Here is a 22,502-nt window from a genome sequence, read left to right as displayed (position 1 = left end):
GCACAAGGGCAGGACAAGAAGAGTGATGAATGTAGCACCCACTGAACCGAGGCCAGGACGCACAGCAGTTATTCCTCCACTACTTGTTCTTCTGCTACAACAAACTAACTACATTTTCTTCTTTATTTAATTTTTTCTTTTTGTTTTGTTTTCTACATCAATCTATTTACATCCCTTTTCTTCACAATTCCAACAGGGATCTTAATTTTAAACCCATCTCATTGTGCAACAAAGACTGCTGTCTTCAAAACATGACTAAAGATGATATCAGTATACTTTTTTAACATTGGTCACAGAGACCATGCGGCTAAGCTTGATTTATATTCACCAAAATTTGAATTTTCTTTTTTCATACAAACCCACTTCTATAAAAGTTTGGATGCTGTGTAAAATGTAAATAAATGCAATGACTTGCAAATCTCATAAATCTACATTTTTCACAAAAAGACAGCAAAAACATATCAGATGTTTAACCTGAGACGTTCTACTACTTTATGAAAAACAATTAGTTAGTTTGAATGCAATGGCAGCAACATGCCTCAAAAAAGTTCGGATGGAGAAACGAAAAAATTGAAAAGTTAGTGGTACTTAAAGAAGGAGCTGGAGGAACATTTTGCAACTAATTAGGTTAGCTGGTAAAAATAATAAATGTCTTAGAGAGGCAAAGTTTCACCAATCTGCAAAAACAACTCCAACTACAGAATAGTGTTTGTTACTGTAAAATTATGAAGACTGAATATCTTATCATCTACGCTGCGTGTTATCATTTACAAAAACCAAAAAACACAGAGCGATCTCTATGTACAAGGGGCAAGTCTGAAAATCAGTACTGGACTCTCGTGCACTTTGGTTTCAGAGGTGGCGCTGCAGTAAAAGCAGGCATGATTCTGTAATGAAAATAACTGCATGGGCTCAGGCACACTTTTAGAAAACAGTTTACAATATCATCGACCAAAAAGAAGAAGCCTGTGTGAAACACTGCCGTCATCTCTGGGACAAAGCTCAGGTCAGACTAATGAAAATTTGAAATTATTTTATTAGAACACTGATGCTGCGTCCTCTCAGCTAAAGAGGAGATGAACCAGTCATATTTAAAAGGTATCTACCTCTGATAGTATGGGTGTGCGTTAGGAGTCAGTGGAACTGACACATTGCACATCTGGAAAGGCACAACAGATTTTATGCTCTTATCCAGAAGTCTTTTTCTTTCTGTAAGACATGCTGCTGCCATCGAACTCAACATCACCTCAGCGATGCTAAAGTTTGTGACAATGCCAGGAACAGCAGGATTCCCATTCATTCATTCAGAGGGACAATTACTGCAATTGAAAGGAGGCATGCCAGCCCCATAACAGCCTGTGTCTAACAGATGACAAGTAACTGTCACGTGTCAGTGTCAGCTATTTAAGTTCATTTAATGGATGAAGAAACTCATGACTATTGATTATCATGTGAAAACTTCTGTAGCTCTGATGTTTGCAGGGTATGAACGAACATTTGTTTCTCCGGGTTTGATTTCCAGGGGCTCTTTGAGTGACTGCAGCATCTGGACCATACACTGCTCAAACCGTGAAGGCTGCAAAAACATTAAAAACAGAGATTACAAACATGGGCTACATTAGATAACATCACACTTCAACACAGATTAGTTAAAACAGACCCACAAGTACTCAGTGGACTAAACAAATGCAATGAATCGCTGCCAGCTAGAAAGTATACATAGATATTAAACTTTCTGTGATTTCTATGAAGACACAGAGTGCTGCTTGATAAATTAACCAATCCTTACCAGGCTGGTGATTCCCTCATTATCTACCAACCAGTCTTCCTTTTCAGCAAGCCTGTTGACATCTATGGGTATAAAAAGCACAAATCGAAAGGGCCATCACTTGAAACTGTGCTACAGTTTTTTGAACTCAGAGCCGTTTACATGTGGAGTGTGGAGACTTTCATAAGGGGTCGTAAGTAATGGAAATATGAACAGATTTAAAGGTTTCTGAGGGAAAACCACATGATATAAAATCAAACCCTTTCTTCCCAGACCACAATTTGGTGTGTGCGTGTGGTGTGTTTGTGTGTGTGAGAATGTGCGTGTGAGTGGGGGGAGTTAAGAAAAAAAAACAGTCACTCTTCTCAAAATGACCATACCTAACCACAAGTGAAACACAGCCTGTCTGGTTTTAGTCTCATAACACTTTCTCCATTACTAACCTGGAAGTTGAATTAGCTAAAAGTGACACTTGAGGACACTGACCACTAAGCGCTTATTAACAAATTCACATGGTTTTATAAAAATCTGTCGTGTTCTGCAGGTTTTGAGTTCATGTCCTTTCGCATTCTTGTCTAGCAGGGGATTACACAAGTAACGGATGATAATCAAAGTGTGATTTCAGAATGACACAGCTTTTTATTTCTCATGTGGAGATTAATAACGTGTCTATGGTGACAACTTTTTTTTATTCTACTGGTAAAGATTCCCAATGCTGTTTTGCTTAGACCAACAAATACATTATTTGCAAGGGTAAGCAGGGCCTGGCATATTTTGCCCCATGTATCTGGTACAAGCAGGCATACTTTCCAGTAAACGTCTTCTTAACACACTCGGTCAACACATTTAAAAGCCTTTCAATGTACAATAATAAATTAGGTACAAATACATACATGAATAAATACTATACATATCTTTATTTTAAAAACCCAGAAAAACAAGGTAAAATGTAGACACTAGAAATAAAGATTTTAAGGATGTTATGAGCCCCTCCAGAGTGAGTGTTTCATGTTTCACTGTACATCAGCACACTAGCAGATGCCAAGCTTCGCCTCAAATATCATACCGATCTTGTTAAACTTTGACAAAACCTTGGTTTCTTGCATGTTAACTTTCTTGCATGTTAGCTTCTCTAGGATCCGCAAAGAAAAGAAGCAGTTTTCCTCTCAGTCTAGGACTAGAGTGATTTACAGGCATCTATCTGGCTGTAATCTAAAGCAACTGGATGTCGTTTACCTACCTACCTCCAGGTTTATTACTGGTGCTAATTTTAGTTCTCAATACTTCATATAATAAGAAATTGTTAGATGTTTTTTGCTGCCGGAAAAATGTGATATTTTGGATAACTGGATGAGAAGGCTCTCATTAGGAAGCCATTGTACATTATTTATGTACTAGATGGGTGTTCAGGACAATAATGGGCTCAGTCCAATGATTGGCTCTGTCACATGAAGATTGCATTGACACAGCAAAAGCTGCTTTTAGTTTTTATGATCCTGCCACACTGAACATTGAAAACAAAATAAACTGTTTGGTAACTTGGAGTCAATTAAAATGAAGATCTTGATGAAAATATTTTGTCCATTACTGAGAGCTCTCTCACCTTCTGTTGTGTGCACCAGAGTCACCATGAGACAGTGAACTCTCAAATCCAGCAGAAGATCCTGGATCACCTGCAGCAAATCATTTGGGATCTCCATAGCAGACAGAGCCTCATGACAACCCCTGGATGAGAAACGCCAGAGAACAGAGGTCTGTTATTAAAGGCAAGGTAAGCATGTGGCTCCCAAATGCCTCCATTTAACCAAACATGTAAGCAAATTAATTACAGCCAAAGTGTGAGGACCTGACAGTGTGTATGATTTGTGTAAGCCATGATCCAGCCAACTCTGTCTTGCTCTCCCAGCCTCCATAAAGACTCAGCTCCCCTTGCGGCAAGGTGGCGGGTAAGAGAGCACCCCGAATGAGCTTCACGAGCCGACTGGTCAGCTCTTCAATCATTTTCTACAAAACAGACAACATACAGTATGTACTGCAGAATGTGTCTTTAAAAAACATTATCTCAAATTAACATTAGAGTAAACTGGAGTTAGAAATCCTCATACTTTAAAGTCATTCTGTCTCTGTCTGGCATTCTTCTTGGATTTTTCCACTTGCCCAGATTTCTCTCCAGTCTGTAGGGGAAGACACAAATACTTAGTCACCTCTGAGAAGTCCAGATTACTGACGGAAAATAGATTTTATGTTGCTTTCTGTGCCTGCATTAGAGCAAACTATGATAATGCAAATGACATTCATTCAACTTTTCTTGAGAATAATCAAATAATTTCTCTTAAATGGAAACCCTGAAAAACACAGATATGGAATGTAAACCTGCAGAGGATTTCGAAAAAAACTGAGTTTCTAAAAAAAAGCTTTTATTAGCCTAGCCTAAAGTTTTCATGGGAAATATTCTTGTTCACGGAGACATTTGTGTATTACTAAGAACACCATTCGTTTTGGCCTATCAGTAGAAGCTCATTAACCTGAGTTGACTCATGGAAAATCATTCCCCTTCTCTTAATCCCAAATTAAATACCTAACTCACCAAAGGAATTTCATGAGATAATCCTCAATGAATATGAGTGAAACAAAGCTGAACTATTGAGCTAAATTTATAGCAATTTATTTATTATACCAGTTTTTATTGTCATTTATTTCAATTGTTGTATTGATTATGTGACAAAACTAATGTCCCTTTCATTCTTTTGCAGATGTTGTCCATAATGTGGTGTTAGCACGCGTATCGATCTACTGGTTAAAGATTTTCGACAGGGCACGGTCCCTTGATGGCACTCCTTTCCACACAATTTCAACAAAAACACAATTTTATTTTTGCTTTCACTACACTTTAACCACACTTTTGAAGATTATAATTTGTGCATTATAAAGCAGCTGGTTGTGTGATGTGTGAAATCAAAATGCAGCACGCCATGGAGAGGTTTGTGGTGCTGTGACTTTCCCACTATTTACACAAAGCTTTTTACCACCATCTCAGCCTTGCCCCTCTGACTTGAGATATTCTGACTCACTTCTAATCTTGACCCTCCAAATGACAATCACTGCCTTGAACCCCTATATTTACAAAAATAATGGAAATGACCACAAACAAAGATTTACATTTTTGGGCTACAGCTCCACAGGGCCACGTTCATCTCTGGATTATCTTGTGTGGCAAAGTGACCACTGTTGCTATAAAAACATGCTGTATGCAGGATTTCTGTCTACTTGGTGAGTATTCACCTCGCTAAAAAGACTTCCATTAACGTAGGAGATCCAAAGCTTCCAGAAATTGGGCAGCTGACCGATCACAACATCTGAAAGCTTCTCCACAAACTGCACCTGCTGCGGGGTCTCAAAGTGCCAATCTAGAAAAAAAGGACACACAGATGACATGATAGAGGATATTGGCATAATGACTGTGCAGTTCCAATATTCACATATCAGAATGGTTTAATTCCTGGCACATAAAGCTTAAGATCTTTGTTTTTTTTATTTGTGCCTTTACCGTACAGTGTGATGCAAGATTCCCCTAAACACTGTACACGACCAAAAGTGTTACACACACACACAAACAAACAAACGTACGTGTGTACAGAGTTTAGCGCAGACAGGGAAGCCCCCCTTAGAACTCAGTGTGTGGGCGAATCTGTGAAGTGCTGCACTACTCACTGCTGGATCGTGGCGTTCGGAGACTGCCCCCTCTCTTCAGAGACGTGGTGTGGCTGAGCCTTCCGAGGGCTGGTGGACGGGTATCCCCCTCTGGGTCCAGAGCTCCCGCACCCACTGAGAGACATAACGAAAGTGGGGAGGGATGAGAAATGAGCTTGAAGGGAAAAGAAACACATACTCCACATATTAAATAATCACATTTTCATAATTCCACATTCCTCAATAAGCTTAACGGGCTTTCACACAAAACAATCCCTCCCTACTTTCTTTATTTGTGTTCTGATCCATCTCAGCGGAGAGAATGTCCCCTTGTTTTCACGGTGGGGAAACAGAGCAGTGGTCTTTGCGAGTGCTGGGGTGAAGTGGGTTTACGCTGGCCACAATGTGCTCTGTTACATCTGATTCTTAAGAGCTCCTCTAGATGGCAACAGGGAGCTATGCAGCGGTAATGAATGAGAAAGTTCTGCAACCACACACTCCTATCGCTGCATGTGAGACAACGTTAGCAAATTGAATCTGTGAGATAACTTAATGATAACAGAACAAGGGGTGGCAAAAAGGAATGAAAGTGAAAGACTGCGGTGCTAAGAAGATCAAAATTGCTACAATGAAAATGAAACTTTAAGGACAGGTTCGTGCAACGCTGCACTACGCCCACACCAGTTTGTCTAAATCAATGGAGACTGATGAGCCACATTTCCAAAACATGTGTCTCTCACACACTCACATACACAGAAAAGCGTACTGGTGAGTCACAATGTTGAATGTAGTGTGTAAGCAAGAATTGAGAAATCCCCAAGCAGAGGAGAAAATTGTGGTTGAGGTGGCTGTGCACACAACACACCCATCCAGGCCAGAAAATGTAAGGAAATTCTCATTTGAGTCAGACTATCTGTAAACAGACGAGGCTTTCTTATATCGCAAATACACACAGACAGACACACGCGCACACACACACACACACACCATATGGTGCAATACAGGCTCTGTCTCTCTGAAGTTTTCCTGTCTTTTTACAGGGATGAGAGCTGCTGTTGACCCAGGTGGCCGCCGAATCCTCAGAATGGACAAGCACTTGCATTCTGAGGACTGCATGTGTTTTGCTGCTCTGTACGTTCAAAGGATTTACTATGCTGCTGCACTGCTTCTTGCTCAAATTTACAGGGGGAAACTATAGAAGCCTCTGTGTATGCGTGTTGAATAAACTGAGACAATGTGTGTCATCTATACACACTTCCTCATCGTGTCTGGGGCTTCTCTGCAGGCTGGATGGGTTCCTCTTCCAGAGGGGTCACTGACCTTGACCACACGCACACATACCTGCTTTCTGTCTAAGAGGACACAAACCTTATTCCCACGCTACAGAATACAAAAGCTTCACCACACTTCTCTTGAAAAACGCCCCAGTGTTTCACCCAGATTTTATGTGCGCACAGACAACGGGACATCTTGTCAGGAAAAGTAAAGATGGGACTTACAATAAAATCACTATTATTAATAATCTGTGACTTAAAGTTTTGAAATTCCAGGCTTTATGTACATCACAAAATTTCTGAATACAAGTAAAAAAGTTCCCTAATGAATCAATCAGTCAATACGACCACGCAAACACCTGTCAGACGTTAACCAGTATTATCACGGCATTGCTCTTACAGCAGCATTTCTGCAGCATAAAATCCCAAACACACCGTCAGAGTGTCTGAACAGTGAATTCCCACTAACTACTCACTGAAAACCTATTTTTCCAGAGGGAAAAAAACTCCTGTTAATTGTGTTGACATTGGCAGAAGAAGTGCCGCTCGAGAAATAAAAATACTGCAGCTTCTAATTGGATCGGGCAGAGTCAGATTGCAACACTGGGGCACGATGGGAGTGTTTAGACATACGGAAGCAACTTGCTATGCTCCCTCACAAAAAAACTTCAGCTTTCAGGCCTTTGTTTCTAACAAAGATGGATGGTTTTATTTTACATTTAAGGCATTTTATAGGGTAATTAATGGAATCGTGACTACACCAGAACGACCTCTGGCCTTATATTCCTGACTAGGAACAACAGTTGAAAGAGAAAATGACACCAGTTACTGCAAATATGCCTGATGCTTACAGCGGAATAATCTCTGCCATGTGTGATGCTGACAATAGCATAAAAAAAGCTAGTGAATGCATCTATATGAAGGGAAGAGGAGGCCACCAGAAGAGTGGGTAGCTGTGAGGTACCATTGAGGGGGGGGGTCCTATACAGAAGGAAGGGTAAGGGTGGGAAGGAAGGAGAGGAAGAGTGAAGCTGGGGGAATGCAGTGGATGTGGTTTTTATAATGATGGCTGCTGAAGCATTGCCTGGGTGGAGGCACGGGTTTCACACTTGGGCCAGAAGTGAGCAGAGGAGACCAGAGATGCTGAATATCTGCCAGAGGTGTATGTGAGGGGAAGAGGGGCGCTGTGTGACAACAGAGAAGACAGGAGACAGCTGTAACAAAGAACAAGAGCAGGGAGAAAAACAGGAAAGATTGCGTGTACCTTTCAGCATGTCTGTGTGAACACTGTGCTCACCAGAAGAATGACAGCATGGGTAATTTGTTTAAACACAACGGAGTGTTTTTTCACAGTAGTGGTGCTCTTGGCTTTCCACTTGTTTGGACCGTGTGCTTTGCTGGCACCCTAACCAAGCCTCAATATATCCCCGGGCTTGTAAGGTGTTAGGCATTCAGCAGCCACAGTCTGGATTGCAGGTGATACTGTGACCAAATGAACCCCCACCTTATCAAAGGTTGTTACACTGGGTGTCAGTGGGATTTCAAAATCTTCAATATAAATCTGTTCCCCAAAAAATACAAACCCTAACTGATCGCACACAAGTGCTGCCTGTCATTTCACTGATTCCATTTGCAGTGGACTAGGAACAAGCAAACATGCAAGTCTTTTCTAGGCAACGTAAAAACGGATTTAAAGAATGCAGGTTGGACAAAAAGTTGGGTTTGCAGGAGGCTCTCAACCAACTCTCAACAGAACTGTGCACATCTATGAGAAGACTGCACAGTTAAATGTAGGTCATTTTGGTCGCATGCTGACTGTAACTACTGTCCTCTCAGAGGCAGACGGGTATCTTAAATGATGTTACCTCAAGAACAGACATCACTCTCAAAGTTCGGCTCCAAAAATGCAGTTCCTGGAATCACCACTTGAGGCTGGTTCAATAAGCAAGCCATCCTACAGACCTCAATATTAAAAGGCCCAACTTCACTAACATCACTAAGAAGCTTGTTTACAACCTGGTTTTTAAAAATTGACACTGACACACTGACAATTGATGTGATGCTTTGAGGTATGAGGACTTTATCAATAAGTTAACATACATGTCCATGCCAGCATGTGTGTTTCTGTGCTCTTTTTTGTTTTTTGCAAACTAGCAATTTTCTGCACAGTTGGGTTGGATGAGATTTCAGACTCCCTCTCCACCACATGTTGCTCTGCAGTGGAATGTAAGTGTGAAGTAAAAGGGGCCATCCCTGACATAATCATCAAGATGAAATTTAAATGTGGAGAAGTGGGGAACGAACCAATCCCCAGATCCATCAAGCCTGAGCCCCGGAAACCACTGTTACTTTTAGCATTAGACATGTTTATGTTCCAGCTGTGCTATGTGAAGCAGCCACCCACCCCACAATGGATTTGTGCGGGTGCCTCAGTGTGAGTGTGCACGCATGCTGGCGAATCACTGGTCTTCCTGAGTGGACGGTTTCAGATCCACATTTTTCTGCTGGCTGATTTAACAGAGGAACAGCTTAATTGGGGTTAATTGTTCCAATCCATCTGTGAAGCTGTGTGTGTGAGTGAGAAAGCGGGTTTGTGTGTGTGCAGTAACATGTCAAGCGCTGAAACCTAAATCCAAAGCCAGTGCTCCATCACTTTCATCTTATTCATACATTCATGAAAAAATAAACACACAGGCCTCAAGCAAGCAGCACAGGCTGGGGTGAAGGAGGCCGGCGAAGGAGCAGGGAATGTAGGCAGAGCTCTGGAACGACTGAGACACTGCTCTCTTCCCTCAGCTCACGACATCCACCGGCTGCCTGATTGGAAATGCTAAATAGGGGCTTTTCACTACATGTGCAAAACGAATCAACTCAGACAAATGTGCATTTTTAGTCACCTCTCTGGCCACTGATGAACTCATCTCTGCAGTTCTGCATCAGCTGCAGGATCCACTTGTGCTGAGCGTAGATGCACTGCCATGCTGGATCTCCTGGAGCGTGTAGGTCAGACAGGTACCTACGAAAGCGTGGGACAGGGAGATGGAAGATGAGATGGGACAAAAAGATCAACAAAATTAAAATCCACACTTAAATGGGTGACAAATCAAAGGTCAGACAATAAAGAGTGGCCAAAAACAATAAAAGCTCTGGCTCAAGTCGGGGCAGGACAGCCCACTAATGTCAGCCTAAAATCCCCATTAGGTTTTACTGCACTTTGTCTTTTTGCATAAAGCGTAGAGGACGGCTAATTCAAATCACAATTCTTTAAAAAAAAATAAATTCCACCACAAACTCCTCACCAAGCAGGAAGAAAGGGAAAGTTGCATTTAAATGAAACGCTGTTTGAAGCACTAAGCATAAGATATGACTGTCACATTATCCGTTTTTTACTTCTCGACTATCAGAATGAAAAAAAATTCACAATGACGCCATCATGACATTTATAAAAAATATTTTTTTATGATATGCAATTTAGATTTTCCTGGATGGTGGATGCTCATATTAAACACGGTCCAAGTGTCAAGATAATGACACTCAGTAATCCCTCAGAGACAAAAGCTCAGTCCTCTGCTCTAAATGCTTCATTTCTTGATTCTATGTGACATCAATAAGAGTAGAGGTCTGGCTGTTAACACAAAGCCCCGCCCACCTAATGTACAAACCTTCTCTTGACATGGGGCACCGCATCAGAAGCAAAAACAAGCTTGTTTCAAAGACAGGATGACCTGAGAGGCTGGGCAAAGGCTCAGTATAAGATAATTGAGGAACATTTTGAACTCTGAATCATGCAGAGCAACTCTGGTCCAGTCCAGAGTCCAGGAATGAAAATGAGATGAGCGCATATATATATATATATATATATAGACACACACACAGTGGGGCAAAAAAGTATTTAGTCAGCCACCGATTGTGCAAGTTCCCCCACCTAAAATGATGACAGAGGTCAGTAATTTGCACCAGAGGTACACTTCAACTGTGAGAGACAGAATGTGAAAAAAAAATCCATGAATCCACATGGTAGGATTTGTAAAGAATTTATTCGTAAATCAGGGTGGAAAATAAGTATTTGGTCAATAACAAAAATACAACTCGATACTTTGTAACATAACCTTTGTTGGCAATAACAGAGGTCAAACGTTTACTATAGGTCTTTACCAGGTTTGCACACACAGTAGCTGGTATTTTGGCCCATTCCTCCATGCAGATCTTCTCGAGAGCAGTGATGTTTTGGGGCTGTCGCCGAGCAACACGGACTTTCAACTCCCGCCACAGATTTTCTATGGGGTTGAGGTCTGGAGACTGGCTAGGCCACTCCAGGACTTTCAAATGCTTCTTACGGAGCCACTCCTTTGTTGCCCGGGCGGTGTGTTTTGGATCGTTGTCATGTTGGAAGACCCAGCCTCGTTCCATCTTCAAAGTTCTCACTGATGGAAGGAGGTTTTGGCTCAAAATCTCACGATACATGGCCCCATTCATTCTGTCCTTAACACGGATCAGTCGTCCTGTCCCCTTGGCAGAAAAACAGCCCCATAGCATGATGTTTCCACCCCCATGCTTCACAGTAGGTATGGTGTTCTTGGGATGCAACTCAGTATTCTTCTTCCTCCAAACACGACGAGTTGAGTTTATACCAAAAAGTTCTACTTTGGTTTCATCTGACCACATGACATTCTCCCAATCCTCTGCTGTATCATCCATGTGCTCTCTGGCAAACTTCAGACGGGCCTGGACATGCACTGGCTTCAGCAGCGGAACACGTCTGGCACTGCGGGATTTGATTCCCTGCCGTTGTAGTGTGTTACTGATGGTGACCTTTGTTACTTTGGTCCCAGCTCTCTGCAGGTCATTCACCAGGTCCCCCCGTGTGGTTCTGGGATCTTTGCTCACCGTTCTCATGATCATTTTGACCCCACGGGATGAGATCTTGCGTGGAGCCCCAGATCGAGGGAGATTATCAGTGGTCTTGTATGTCTTCCATTTTCTGATGATTGCTCCCACAGTTGATTTTTTCACACCAAGCTGCTTGCCTATTGTAGATTCACTCTTCCCAGTCTGGTGCAGGTCTACAATACTTTTCCTGGTGTCCTTCGAAAGCTCTTTGGTCTTGGCCATGGCGGAGTTTGGAGTCTGACTGTTTGAGGCTGTGGACAGGTGTCTTTTATAGAGATGATGAGTTCAAACAGGTGCCATTCATACAGGTAACGAGTGGGGGGCAGAAAAGCTTCTTACAGAAGACGTTACAGGTCTGTGAGAGCCAGAGATTTTCCTTGTTTGAGGTGACCAAATACTTATTTTCCACCCTAATTTACGAATAAATTCTTTACAAATCCTACCATGTGGATTCATGGATTTTTTTTTCACATTCTGTCTCTCACAGTTGAAGTGTACCTCTGGTGCAAATTACTGACCTCTGTCATCATTTTAGGTGGGGGAACTTGCACAATCGGTGGCTGACTAAATACTTTTTTGCCCCACTGTATGTATGTATGTATATATATATATACATACATACATATACACATACACATATATGTGTGTGTGTGTGTGTGTGTGTGTGTGTGTGGACTACAATTTTATTCTGAGAGACTGACTGACTGACCAACATGTGTTCTTATCATCCTCTATTAAAACAAAGGGGGGTTTGAATAGCTAGGCTCTTTCAAGTTAAGACATCAGATGATTCACCCCGAAAGCTGTCACTCTAAAAACCAGCCGTTCATTTGTTTCTCATTACAGTGTATCTTTCAAAAGTTTGAGGAACAAGAACAAAACAAGCGCGCGTACACACACACACACACACACACACACACACACACACACACACACACAATCCACGTGAAGAGTAAACAGGAGCTGAGTGGGCGTTCAGAGCTGTGCCTAATGTACCAGGATGAAAGATGTTGCCATTTGCCATGTGGTTGAGAGCTGGTCTCTGTGATCCTGACAGGTTGGTCTTCACAATAATAAATAGGCAGAGACCACAAGTATGAATGGACAGATGGATGAAGTGGAAAAAAAGAAGGAAAAGAAAGACAGGGGGAGAGAAAAATAGAAGCAGAAATAAGAGAGCCAGACAACAGAAATATGACTGGTGAACTGAGGAAAGTGAGAGGGGAAAAAAAAGAAAGAGGGAGGGGGGAGGAGGTTGAAGTTCTGGTAAACGATGACACAAGCAGACATCAAAGAAACCAAAGGGAGTGGAGGGACTTGTCATGACTTTCTGCTGGATGCTGACAGAGTAGACATGTAAAGAAAAATATCCAAACTTGAACAGGGTCATAGAATTGTAAAGAGACCTGATGTATCTTTTTTGGTCGTGAAGCGTAGACGGAGTTTGCAGCAGTTTCTCCAACAAGAGACTCCGTAGAGCTCCAATCCTCGTCTCAACCTCAGCGTACACTGCAGAAAAGTAGAGTCAAAACATTGGTAATCACCATAACAATCAGTTTAGAAAAAGCCATGATCTTCATGCAATTGTTGAAGTTAAAGCAGTTTACCTTTTTGGAAAACAGGGACCTCAGTATTGCCAAAGAGAGACTTTGCTTTCTCATAGTCATTGATCACAACATCGTAATCTCCCTGGAAAGAAAAAATAGTTCATTTCATAATGTACAGTTTTTTAACTCATCAATCATGAGACACACTTTGCATTTAAGCCTCTCTAGCTCCACCCTCTGGTTGACAATCATTTAAGCTGCATGTTAAAGCCTGTGGAGAGTTTATAAATCAGATTTGGACACCTATACACCCCAATAATAATAATAATAATAATAATAATAATAATAATAATAATAATAATAATAATAAACATTTGTAAAGATCAAAACTGCTTTAATTAAAACCTTTGCTTATACAAAAAAATGGAAATCAGGAAGTAGAGGGAAAAAAATTGTGTACTTTGTGCCATTATGTGGCTTCAACGGTTGAAGAGCCATTGTTTTGCTCTACATATTTATATGCTTATGTGCTGCCTACTACAGACATTTCCACAGAAACTCAACTCAAACTTTTCGAGAGAACCAAACCAGGACAATGTCCCAAACTGTCCTTTCTTTCATTTAGAAAACAGCAGGGCGCAGTGTGCTGTAGTCCCACACTTACTAGTGAAAATGAAGCACCGTTTCTACTCTTACTAATCATTCAAAGCTCTTTATTCTACAAGCAGCATTTACTCACACATTATTACAGCACTTTATGCTATTCCCTGCTTTATTCTTGTCACATCCACACCAAATCCAATCCAAATCCAGGCACAGGAAGAACATGGAAACTCCACAGAGTGTGAGTGCTGTGAGGTGACAATTCTAACCACTGCATCACTGTGCCAAGTACTCTGTTTGTTTTAGAAATAGGAACTGCCTGATTAGAGGCTAAGAGAGAAAAATCTTCAGCCCACTGGCTTCCTGCGACTTCTCCTGATATTCACCTTCTCTATCTCCAGATGTGCTGACAGCTGGCAGCTTTAAGATCATTTAATGTATGATTCAACTACGGCCCGACGAATCCTCATAGTGTGCCTATGATGTAACCCATGTGAGTGCACTGTGTCATTGGCAGCATTCACGCCTGTGCTTGTGTACATCTCCTCACATATATTCTGATAGTTTCAGCAATCTCCCTCGAGGAATATGCTAACATTTGTTAGCCCCCACATTTTGTTAATATTGAGTTTTTTAAATTGAGATGGTGATTGTGCTTCTCTCACTGATATACGAAAAAAAAATGCAGATGGAAATGCACAGGAAGAATTGATGTTGGTGAACAGGCTAATCCCAATAGCTGTGCACTGCCTGGACCCAACGTGTAGTAACATTTCTAGAGAGGTGCACGTTAGGTTACGCTGTAGGGTTTTAGAAGAGTTTGTGGTGATGATGTTGCTATGGCATACATTAAGTCAGGCGCTTGTGTTTCCACATCCAGCTCAGCCGATGAGGGCTGCATCTGAGGAAATAGCTTAAGTGAAGTGAATCTCATGGGGGGCATTAGTTTTTATTTTTCCACCAACTAAACAATAATAGGTCACAAGACTGTTACGTTTTGATAGTTACATTAACTGAAACAGGATTAAATGAATGGTATAACAAATAACCAGTCCTAAACATTGGCCAAAGTTTTCAGGTGCACAATACAAAACAGATGTTCATCTAATCCATAACTGAACAAAAAACAAAAGTTGGTGCTGAGGGCAGACAAACTGAGTAAAGGTGGGTTATCATCCAGAGGATGGTTCACGTCCTGTTTAGAGCTGTGTATTGTTTGCACTTGTTTTGCTGTTTCACATTGTCCACACAGGCTTTTTACCTTTTCTTTCTCACTAGTTAGGTTTAAGAACTAAAGAGTACTTGGTTTAGGAAATGATTGCGGTTTAGGTTAAAATGTGCCCATTAACACCTGAAAACAGGGTTAAGTACCTTCTGAATATTCCGTTCAATATTGAGTGGCAGGTTGAAGAGAAACTTGAAACGCTGCAGGACGTTGAGTGCATTGCGTGTGGAGTCAGCTTTGTCTTTCCGGCCCAAGACCTCCTGGAAGAGAGTATCGGCAGTATTGCTCGCTCCTACAAGAAAGACGAAGTGAGAAAGAGTGAGAGAGAGTGAAGGAGGCTGGAGAAAATGAGAAACTAGGATCCTATATAAATAAATGCTGATACCACATTTCCCTCTTATTGCTGGTCTCTGGTTTTCTTCCCGCTCTGGATGTTATTTGACACACAGAGAGGAGCAGGAGCAGAGACTGAGCTGCTAAGGAGAAAGTGACGGCTATCTCTTAGTCAGGCTGCTTGGTGGGACCTTTGCACAGCTGACTTACTTCGTGGGTGGCCTTGGATGTGCCGTCAAATAGAAAAAAAACCCGAGTTCTTCTAATCAAAACAAAACTCCACCCGCAAAACAAAATCCCTGAAGGAAAAACAGCATGAGACCAAACAGGGGAACATCTAACATTTTTCCCTCACCAATCTTAGCTGTGACATTTCACAAGACTATTTCGTGATAGTCTGACTGGCGCCTACGGTAGTTTGAATCTCTTGGTTTTTGGGGGTGAACGATAGACTGGACCCACTGGGCCATGGGCCCTCAAGTCTGGGATGAAAGCTATGTCCGGCTACGAGGTTTATTTATACTAGAAAAGGGGAAAGGACCAGCTTCTTGACCCTCCATTAGAGCAGTCCCATTATCATGTGTGACATGAAATGGCGGACACACGTGCACGCACACGCAGGATCTGCACGCTAAAAACAGAACAATCTGCAACGGTGAAACAATGTAGACGTGTTTGGTCTGACGGCACAGTGCATCAGAGTCAGCGACAACTCCTGGATGCTGAAGGTGGGTGATCTACAGCACTGCGCTGGCTCGTCGCATACTCATTCTCTTTTTTAATGTAGGTTATTCCTGGGCAGTATTACCAAAGCCCCGTGTCACTGAGATGTTGTCAAATTCTGGAACTTTTATTGTATTATTAAGATTTCTAAATTAAAACACCCCCTGAAAAAGCATCTTGTGGGGTTTTCGTCTGCACACTGATTGAACACTTACTGTTGAGGATGTTTTCTAGCCGCTGAGTCATTGATCCCTCCACTTTCTCTGTGCCATCAGATTCCAGCTTCTGGTGGATAGCTGCAATAAATAAATAAATCACTATTAGCTTATTTCACAAAATTTAAAAATCATAACTTAAAGCATAGAGGGGTGAGAAATGTAAGACTGGTTTTACGTTCCCAACGCTGCAGAGTAACCAATCCCCGGGAACATTTTCAATTTCAGGAACCAAAGGTAAAACAAATAAACATGCCCTACCCCCGTGGTAGATGGCAGATAACTGCCTTGGTTCTCCACCCACAGATGCTGTTACTGAAGCCACACACCCCCATGGTTGTTCCCACGCAACAAGGACCTGACCTTGTCCCAGCGAACAACTGTATTGGATCAATTCACCTAACCAAAGCCATCAACAACAAAGTGTGGTGGTCTTGGGACATTTGGAGCCCTTTGACCTGGAGGTAATGTGAATCTTAAAATGTTTCCAATTTTGGGAAGAGCAGAGCTTGAGGTCTGTATACTAAAAATGACTGTACTGGGAGCGTGGTGGGGAGCAGGAACTCTCTGATGGTTTGTATCAATCACTTAGCAAGAAGAGCTTTACGCGGGAGAGGGAATTTTTTTTTTTTTTTAAAGGAATGAGGGGAGAAAAGGAGAAAAAAAAATAGGGAGAGAAGGCAGCGGGGCTACCCCAGTATATAAATAAAGAAGTGGGCAGCTGGGTGGTGAGAGCTGCAGTGTGGGTTTATTGACAGAGTAGAAGGGAGTTGGAGAGGGTTTAGAAGACTTTCTAATACGCACTTGTGAAGCAACTCAAATAGGCGACAAGCAGACACCTAAAGAATGAAGACAAGATAGAAACGGATGGCAAAAAAGGACAGTACACCTCTCCATTTCCTTCTCTTCATTTCTGTCCTCCCTCTGTTGTTCTGATGCTGGCTGTTAGCAGAGCTTGACAGCAGAGGGAGCGGGAGGCAAAGTGAAGGGGGAGCGTTCTGAAAATAAATATATGGGTCCGTTCTGACAGACAGAAGCCTCAAGGCAGAGACCGAGGTATTCCTAAAAACACCCAGTTCAAACATGCCATTGCCTAATCAGTATGGACGTCACTGGCCTCTTGCTCTTGAGCAGCAGAAAATGAGGCCAGATGCCGGTTTGGTCAAAAGCTCAGAGACGTGGGAGTGTATACGGGAGATGGCTGAATTAATAGGACTAAACACAAAAGAAGACACACGCATACACTCAAGGCTGCTTCACGTCTCCACACTCCTCCTTGCCCTACTGCCAGTTTGCGTGTCCTCTGCATGTGTCGCACACTGAAGATCTCATGACGTCACAGCTAACCTAAACATTAGGTCAGGGTCCGGATAACACACGAGCCAGGACCTGAGGAAGAGCTGCAGCTCCTGCTTAACTTCCTGGAACCGTCGAGGCAAAAAAAGAATAAGAATAAAAATACAGTGTCCCTGGTTTCTAAAGTCGGCAATGTTTTGACTCCAGCAGGGGATGGAGACTCGGGGAATAGGCCCTGGGAATCGTGCATTTTTGGAACACGGTAGCTATTCCGCTTCCTGCGTCAATGGGAGACTTCCTTTTCACACAACAATGAAAAACCACAAATTTCAACATTTTAGTGGCAACAACCCCAGTCCCTGACAGACTGTCAGTCAGTCAATCAGCCAGTTTGTCTGCGTCCCAGAAGCACGCAGACAAACTGGCTGACTGTGTGCGTCTGGCTGATGGCTTGGTCACATTTGTCACCGAGGCTCCATGACCAAATGTTCACTACAGCCAAACCCCATCCATGTGTGTGCTGGTTCACAAGCAGTGGGTTTCTTTTGTTGTTTGTTTTTTTAAAACTGCTAAACAATTCCTTTCTAAACATAAACAAAATACTTTGTAATCCACAGAAATTTGGTGGTATAGAAAAAAACCCCAAAAAACAAACAAACATGTACAAGTGAACAGGGTTTCTTCAGCAGCATAAAAATAACACCAACACAAAACACTACCTTAACTATAAAACAGAGCTCATACATGTCAAGGAATTTGAAACATACAAATTTACAAGGGTTTAGAGCTGCTTAAAAATGTACATTTGCAGCATTCCAACTCAAGTGGCCTCCAACATCAGGACTGGCAGGGCTGAGTATATCTGGCAGTAAGCTTGATCACCAAGTATAGTAAAAGCAATTAGACTGTTAGCTTATGTTACAGGAATCCATGCAATTTCTGGTCATTTCTGACCCTCTGACAAGAAACAGAAAATCTTTATTCCTCATTAAGTGAGGAAGATATTTACCTTTGAAGCTGCTAAAGCCTTTTTCAGAGGCACTGAAAATTTCCCTTTACAGAACGTAAGATTTCTACCTTTGTACTTGGTAACTAGCACACTTGACAAAGTTAAGCATGACTTTGTGTCTGATACCCTATTAACCTAATCCTACGTCTACCCAGGGCTGGTGTTCAAAGGCCTTTGTTTCAAAAGTGCAAACATGAATCTGTTTTTTTAAACAGCATCTGACTGACACTTTATTTGGTTGTGACTTCACAAATTAGTATTACCGAATGGAAATTAAAAACATGTTTAATCTATTTATATACATTTTATTTACATTAGATTTCTGTCGGTGCTCGGTCTTGTTATGTGTTGGTGAGCTTTTTCTTAAGCTCCTTTGTGCAGTGAACATGCACTCTTGCAATATGCTAGTGCAGCACGGTGGTGCAGTGTGCAGCACAGCTGCTTCATAACAAAAAGGTTCTGGAGTTGAACCGGCTGCTTGTCTGATTAGTCTGCAGAGGTGTGAAGGAGGACGTTTATTCAAAGTAAAGTTTAAAGAAACATTTTGTTTTCAACAAGCTAACAGGACTACTTTTCAGCTTTCACTTATTGTCATCACTATTTAGATGTTCTTCTCAGCTCGTTTTCTGCTGGGTAACCTTGTTTCTTGATTTGCCAAAGTCTAAATTAGATAAGGTGATATGAGATTTTATTTTGCCATTTGTGCTGGAGAAGCTTAGCTGTACTGGAGAGCAATTAAGAGGCAATTATTTTGGACAAGAAGAAGAGAGGGAGAGGCAGAAAGTCCACAGATGTTCAAGTCAGAATCCTGCTGTTTGTTCTAAACATTTTCTAGCTGCCTCATTTCTTTTCCTACATTTGGCTCCTCTCTGTTGTTTCCACCTTGTCGGCAGCAGTACACTTACATTGAAGAAGAAGAAAAAGCTCCAGACGTCGCCTATTAAAGTCATCAATAAAAATCTCACATGCAAGCAGAACTGAAAATAAACACGAGAGGAGACGAGAATGTTGTAATGGTGACGAAGAGGCTTGGAAGCATTCAGCAACTTCTAATGCAGCACATTCTGAACTACGAGAACACATAAGTGCCCTGTTAAGTTTTTCTATTCACTGTTAATTTTTTTCTAATTCTAATGGACACTTTTCAGATGAGGTTCATTTGGACCAATTCAGAACTGCAGAGAGCTGCCAAACATCGAAGAGAGACAAAGAAAGGATTCACAGTTGCTCTGACAGCTGTGTTAACGAGGTCTGGCAGTATAGCTGGCAGGCTCAAAAGCAGCATGCTGGCTGGTATGTTGGTTTGGCTGACCATACATAATGTACAAAATAGCTCCACTTGAGCCATCCGTTTTGGGCCTCCACTTCATTTTTTATGACTGAAAGCCAAATTTTGGCATAAAAAGGATGCTGCAGGCCTGCAATGAGTCATAGTGAGCAGACACGATTCAGGAAGTTGAAAAATGAATTTTTAGTCATAATTCCTCTTCAAACATGAGACAGTTTCTGTTCTTAGTTCACTAAAAATGTCTTTTGAAAATCAGTGGTCACAAAGCTTGAACATAAAGAAATATCTCTAAGCAAAGCTTGAAAAATCTACACAGACGTTGAATTTCTTTAATAAAAAAAAAGGTTCTTTAGTCAACTGGAAGAAAGTTAATATGACAAAAACCAAAAACTGCTAGTTTACACATTAGGAAGATCAAAAACACCATTAGTAGTAATTTGAAGACAAATTTCATGCCATCTGATTATGTAACACTATATATACTACATTCACAGACATACTCCCGCAGTCACATACCTGTGACTCTGTTAGCTTAGAAATGCTCCACTACATTCAGCAATTAGTTTCTTGGTGTGTCTGCATGCAATGAAATGGTTGGCCATGTTGCGTACCATCGGGTGAGCTGAAATATTGAGCCGTCTTCAGTTCTCTGGAGATGAAGACAGCCCCGTGCTAATCTCGGGGTGCCCAGATCACCGCCAAGTCAAATTTAAATCTTATTAAAAGCACTTTTTAAATTGAACTTGTGACATTTTTGGGGGAGTCATAGAAATATCAAAGAACAGAAATATCATTGGCTGGCACACAGAGCAATTTCCTTACTCAGCATTTCAAAACTTTAACCAACAAAAGTAACTGTTAATCTCAAGACATTTGTCATTAAGAGTGATGCTTCTCATTTCTACAGATTAGCAAGCAGGTGGCAAACAAGTTCAGAGGCCTATTGATACCCACTAAACCAAATCATGACGGATTTTAGTATTTTGGGGGTTAATTTTCTGGCTACAATCATTTAATTGGCTAATCTATCCTGTCAGCCAACTGTTAAGTCTGTTTATAAGTAAAAAGCCAGAAAGAGTTAGTCAACCTATGAAGTACGAGCTTAACAACACAGTCCTACTGGGAAATCTAAATGTGTTTTGATGCACCACCCAGGAGCACCACCCGTAATGTCATACAATGACAATAAAGAGATTCTTCTATTTCTGTTTTAGAAAGGTATTGTGTGCTGGAAATTCATGTGGTAATGTGACTATACTACAAGCATTTAAGATTTTAAAGGTCCATTTAAGACATCTGAAGAATGTTTAGGGGAACTTAGTCATCCTGAATTCTCTGTTGGCTCCACGTAAATTAATTTTCTATACAGTTGACACAAAGTCTTTGGTAGGTGCTGCCTTATATCCATCTCAGAAAATTCACACAAGCCAGAAAACATCACAATAGTATGTGCTTGTGAGTCACAGGTCACATGAGTCCATCCATGGAGCACTGCTTCCCTTCAACCCCTGGAAACTGTACATTTCCCATTGGTGCAGTGGGCACACAGTAGGCACGCTCAGTCTGAACGTGAGAATGACTGCGCATTGTTGCCATTGGTCATATTGGGTCTGTTATCGGCACTATCAGTCCTAATACTCTGGCGTGCATTGTGTTGGGCTGCTCCGTTTATTTAGATTCAGCCGCTAACAATGAAAACATTGCCTCTCTTCCAACCGCGGCACAAACATACGGAAAGCAATAATAATAATGATGGAGGCAGAAAAGTGTACATATAAATAGTAAGGGGAAGTAACTGAGCAGCTAAGGCGGGAGCAAAGGGTAAACAGACAAAAGTATGAATGATGAAGTGAACAATCGATTTGAGGTACCTGGCAGAGCGACAGCCGTCGGTCTCTGCTACCTTGAAATCTTTTTTGCATGCAGAGGTCAGTGAGTGTGTGCATGTGTGTGTGTGTGTGTTTACGTCGACTTTTCAGAGTGAAGCGAGAGACTGTGTGACAGGTGAGAGCTGATCTCATTTTGATGGAGGTGAATTAACTGTGTTGTGGTTGGCCAGTGCAACTTCAGTGCCAAGTAGAGGGCTTTCACGCGGCATCCAAATGAGCCTCTTTAATCAACTGCTGCTAAACCGCATGCGGGGGGAAAAAAAATCCAAAGACACACTCTTCCAAAAATCAAGAGCCATTTTCTAAGAGGAGAGTGAAGAGTGATGATTTGTAATGTAGTGTATTAATCAGACATCATTTGGGGCACTTCCACAGCACACAAAAATGTGTTAATTCCCTCACCTGACAGAGCGTCCTGAGCCTCAAAGAATGTACTGAGGCCTCCTTTCACATAGGCCAGACTCCCCTCGTTCTTCTTAGTAGCCTGCTTCTTCAGATTACTGGCTGCAATCTTCAACTGATCGAAGCTGTGAAAACAACAAAATGACACTGTCAGTATATCAAAGCTACAACTAATGATTACTTTCCATTTTTTTTAAATAAAGACATAAACCATGAAGGTTTTGTGCAACCAACAGCCCAAAACATACAGTCATATTTTTGAAACTTTGTGCGTGTGTTTCTGTGTGCGCAGAGACACACGCACATCTGGGGGCACTTTGAGTGCGTGTGTCTGTGTGTCAGTCTCCTCG

At 41.7% G+C, this 22,502-nt stretch overlaps 1 protein-coding gene across 1 annotated transcript in view; it reads right to left on the bottom strand.

Moving 5' to 3' along the window:
- The window catches only part of exoc2 (exocyst complex component 2), a 50,537-nt gene that overhangs the window by 8,726 nt on the left and 19,309 nt on the right, over nucleotides 1-22,502 (bottom strand). Inside the window, exons 6-18 of the mRNA XM_082509642.1 lie at nucleotides 22,153-22,277; nucleotides 16,269-16,349; nucleotides 15,144-15,289; nucleotides 13,230-13,311; nucleotides 13,029-13,131; nucleotides 9,630-9,748; nucleotides 5,480-5,593; nucleotides 5,051-5,175; nucleotides 3,874-3,942; nucleotides 3,615-3,772; nucleotides 3,372-3,493; nucleotides 1,790-1,851; nucleotides 1,496-1,576 (exon numbers count right to left, since the gene is read on the bottom strand). Coding sequence (XP_082365768.1) covers nucleotides 1,496-1,576; nucleotides 1,790-1,851; nucleotides 3,372-3,493; nucleotides 3,615-3,772; nucleotides 3,874-3,942; nucleotides 5,051-5,175; nucleotides 5,480-5,593; nucleotides 9,630-9,748; nucleotides 13,029-13,131; nucleotides 13,230-13,311; nucleotides 15,144-15,289; nucleotides 16,269-16,349; nucleotides 22,153-22,277 — 1,387 coding nt within the window. The remainder of the gene's footprint in view (nucleotides 1-1,495; nucleotides 1,577-1,789; nucleotides 1,852-3,371; nucleotides 3,494-3,614; nucleotides 3,773-3,873; nucleotides 3,943-5,050; nucleotides 5,176-5,479; nucleotides 5,594-9,629; nucleotides 9,749-13,028; nucleotides 13,132-13,229; nucleotides 13,312-15,143; nucleotides 15,290-16,268; nucleotides 16,350-22,152; nucleotides 22,278-22,502) is intronic.

This window comes from Aulonocara stuartgranti (genome assembly GCF_965226115.1).
Source record: "Aulonocara stuartgranti genome assembly, chromosome: 17".
Taxonomy (NCBI): Eukaryota; Metazoa; Chordata; class Actinopteri; order Cichliformes; family Cichlidae; genus Aulonocara; species Aulonocara stuartgranti.
Note: the sequence above shows the minus strand (reverse complement) of the source record. Positions and strands in the feature narration are given on the sequence as shown.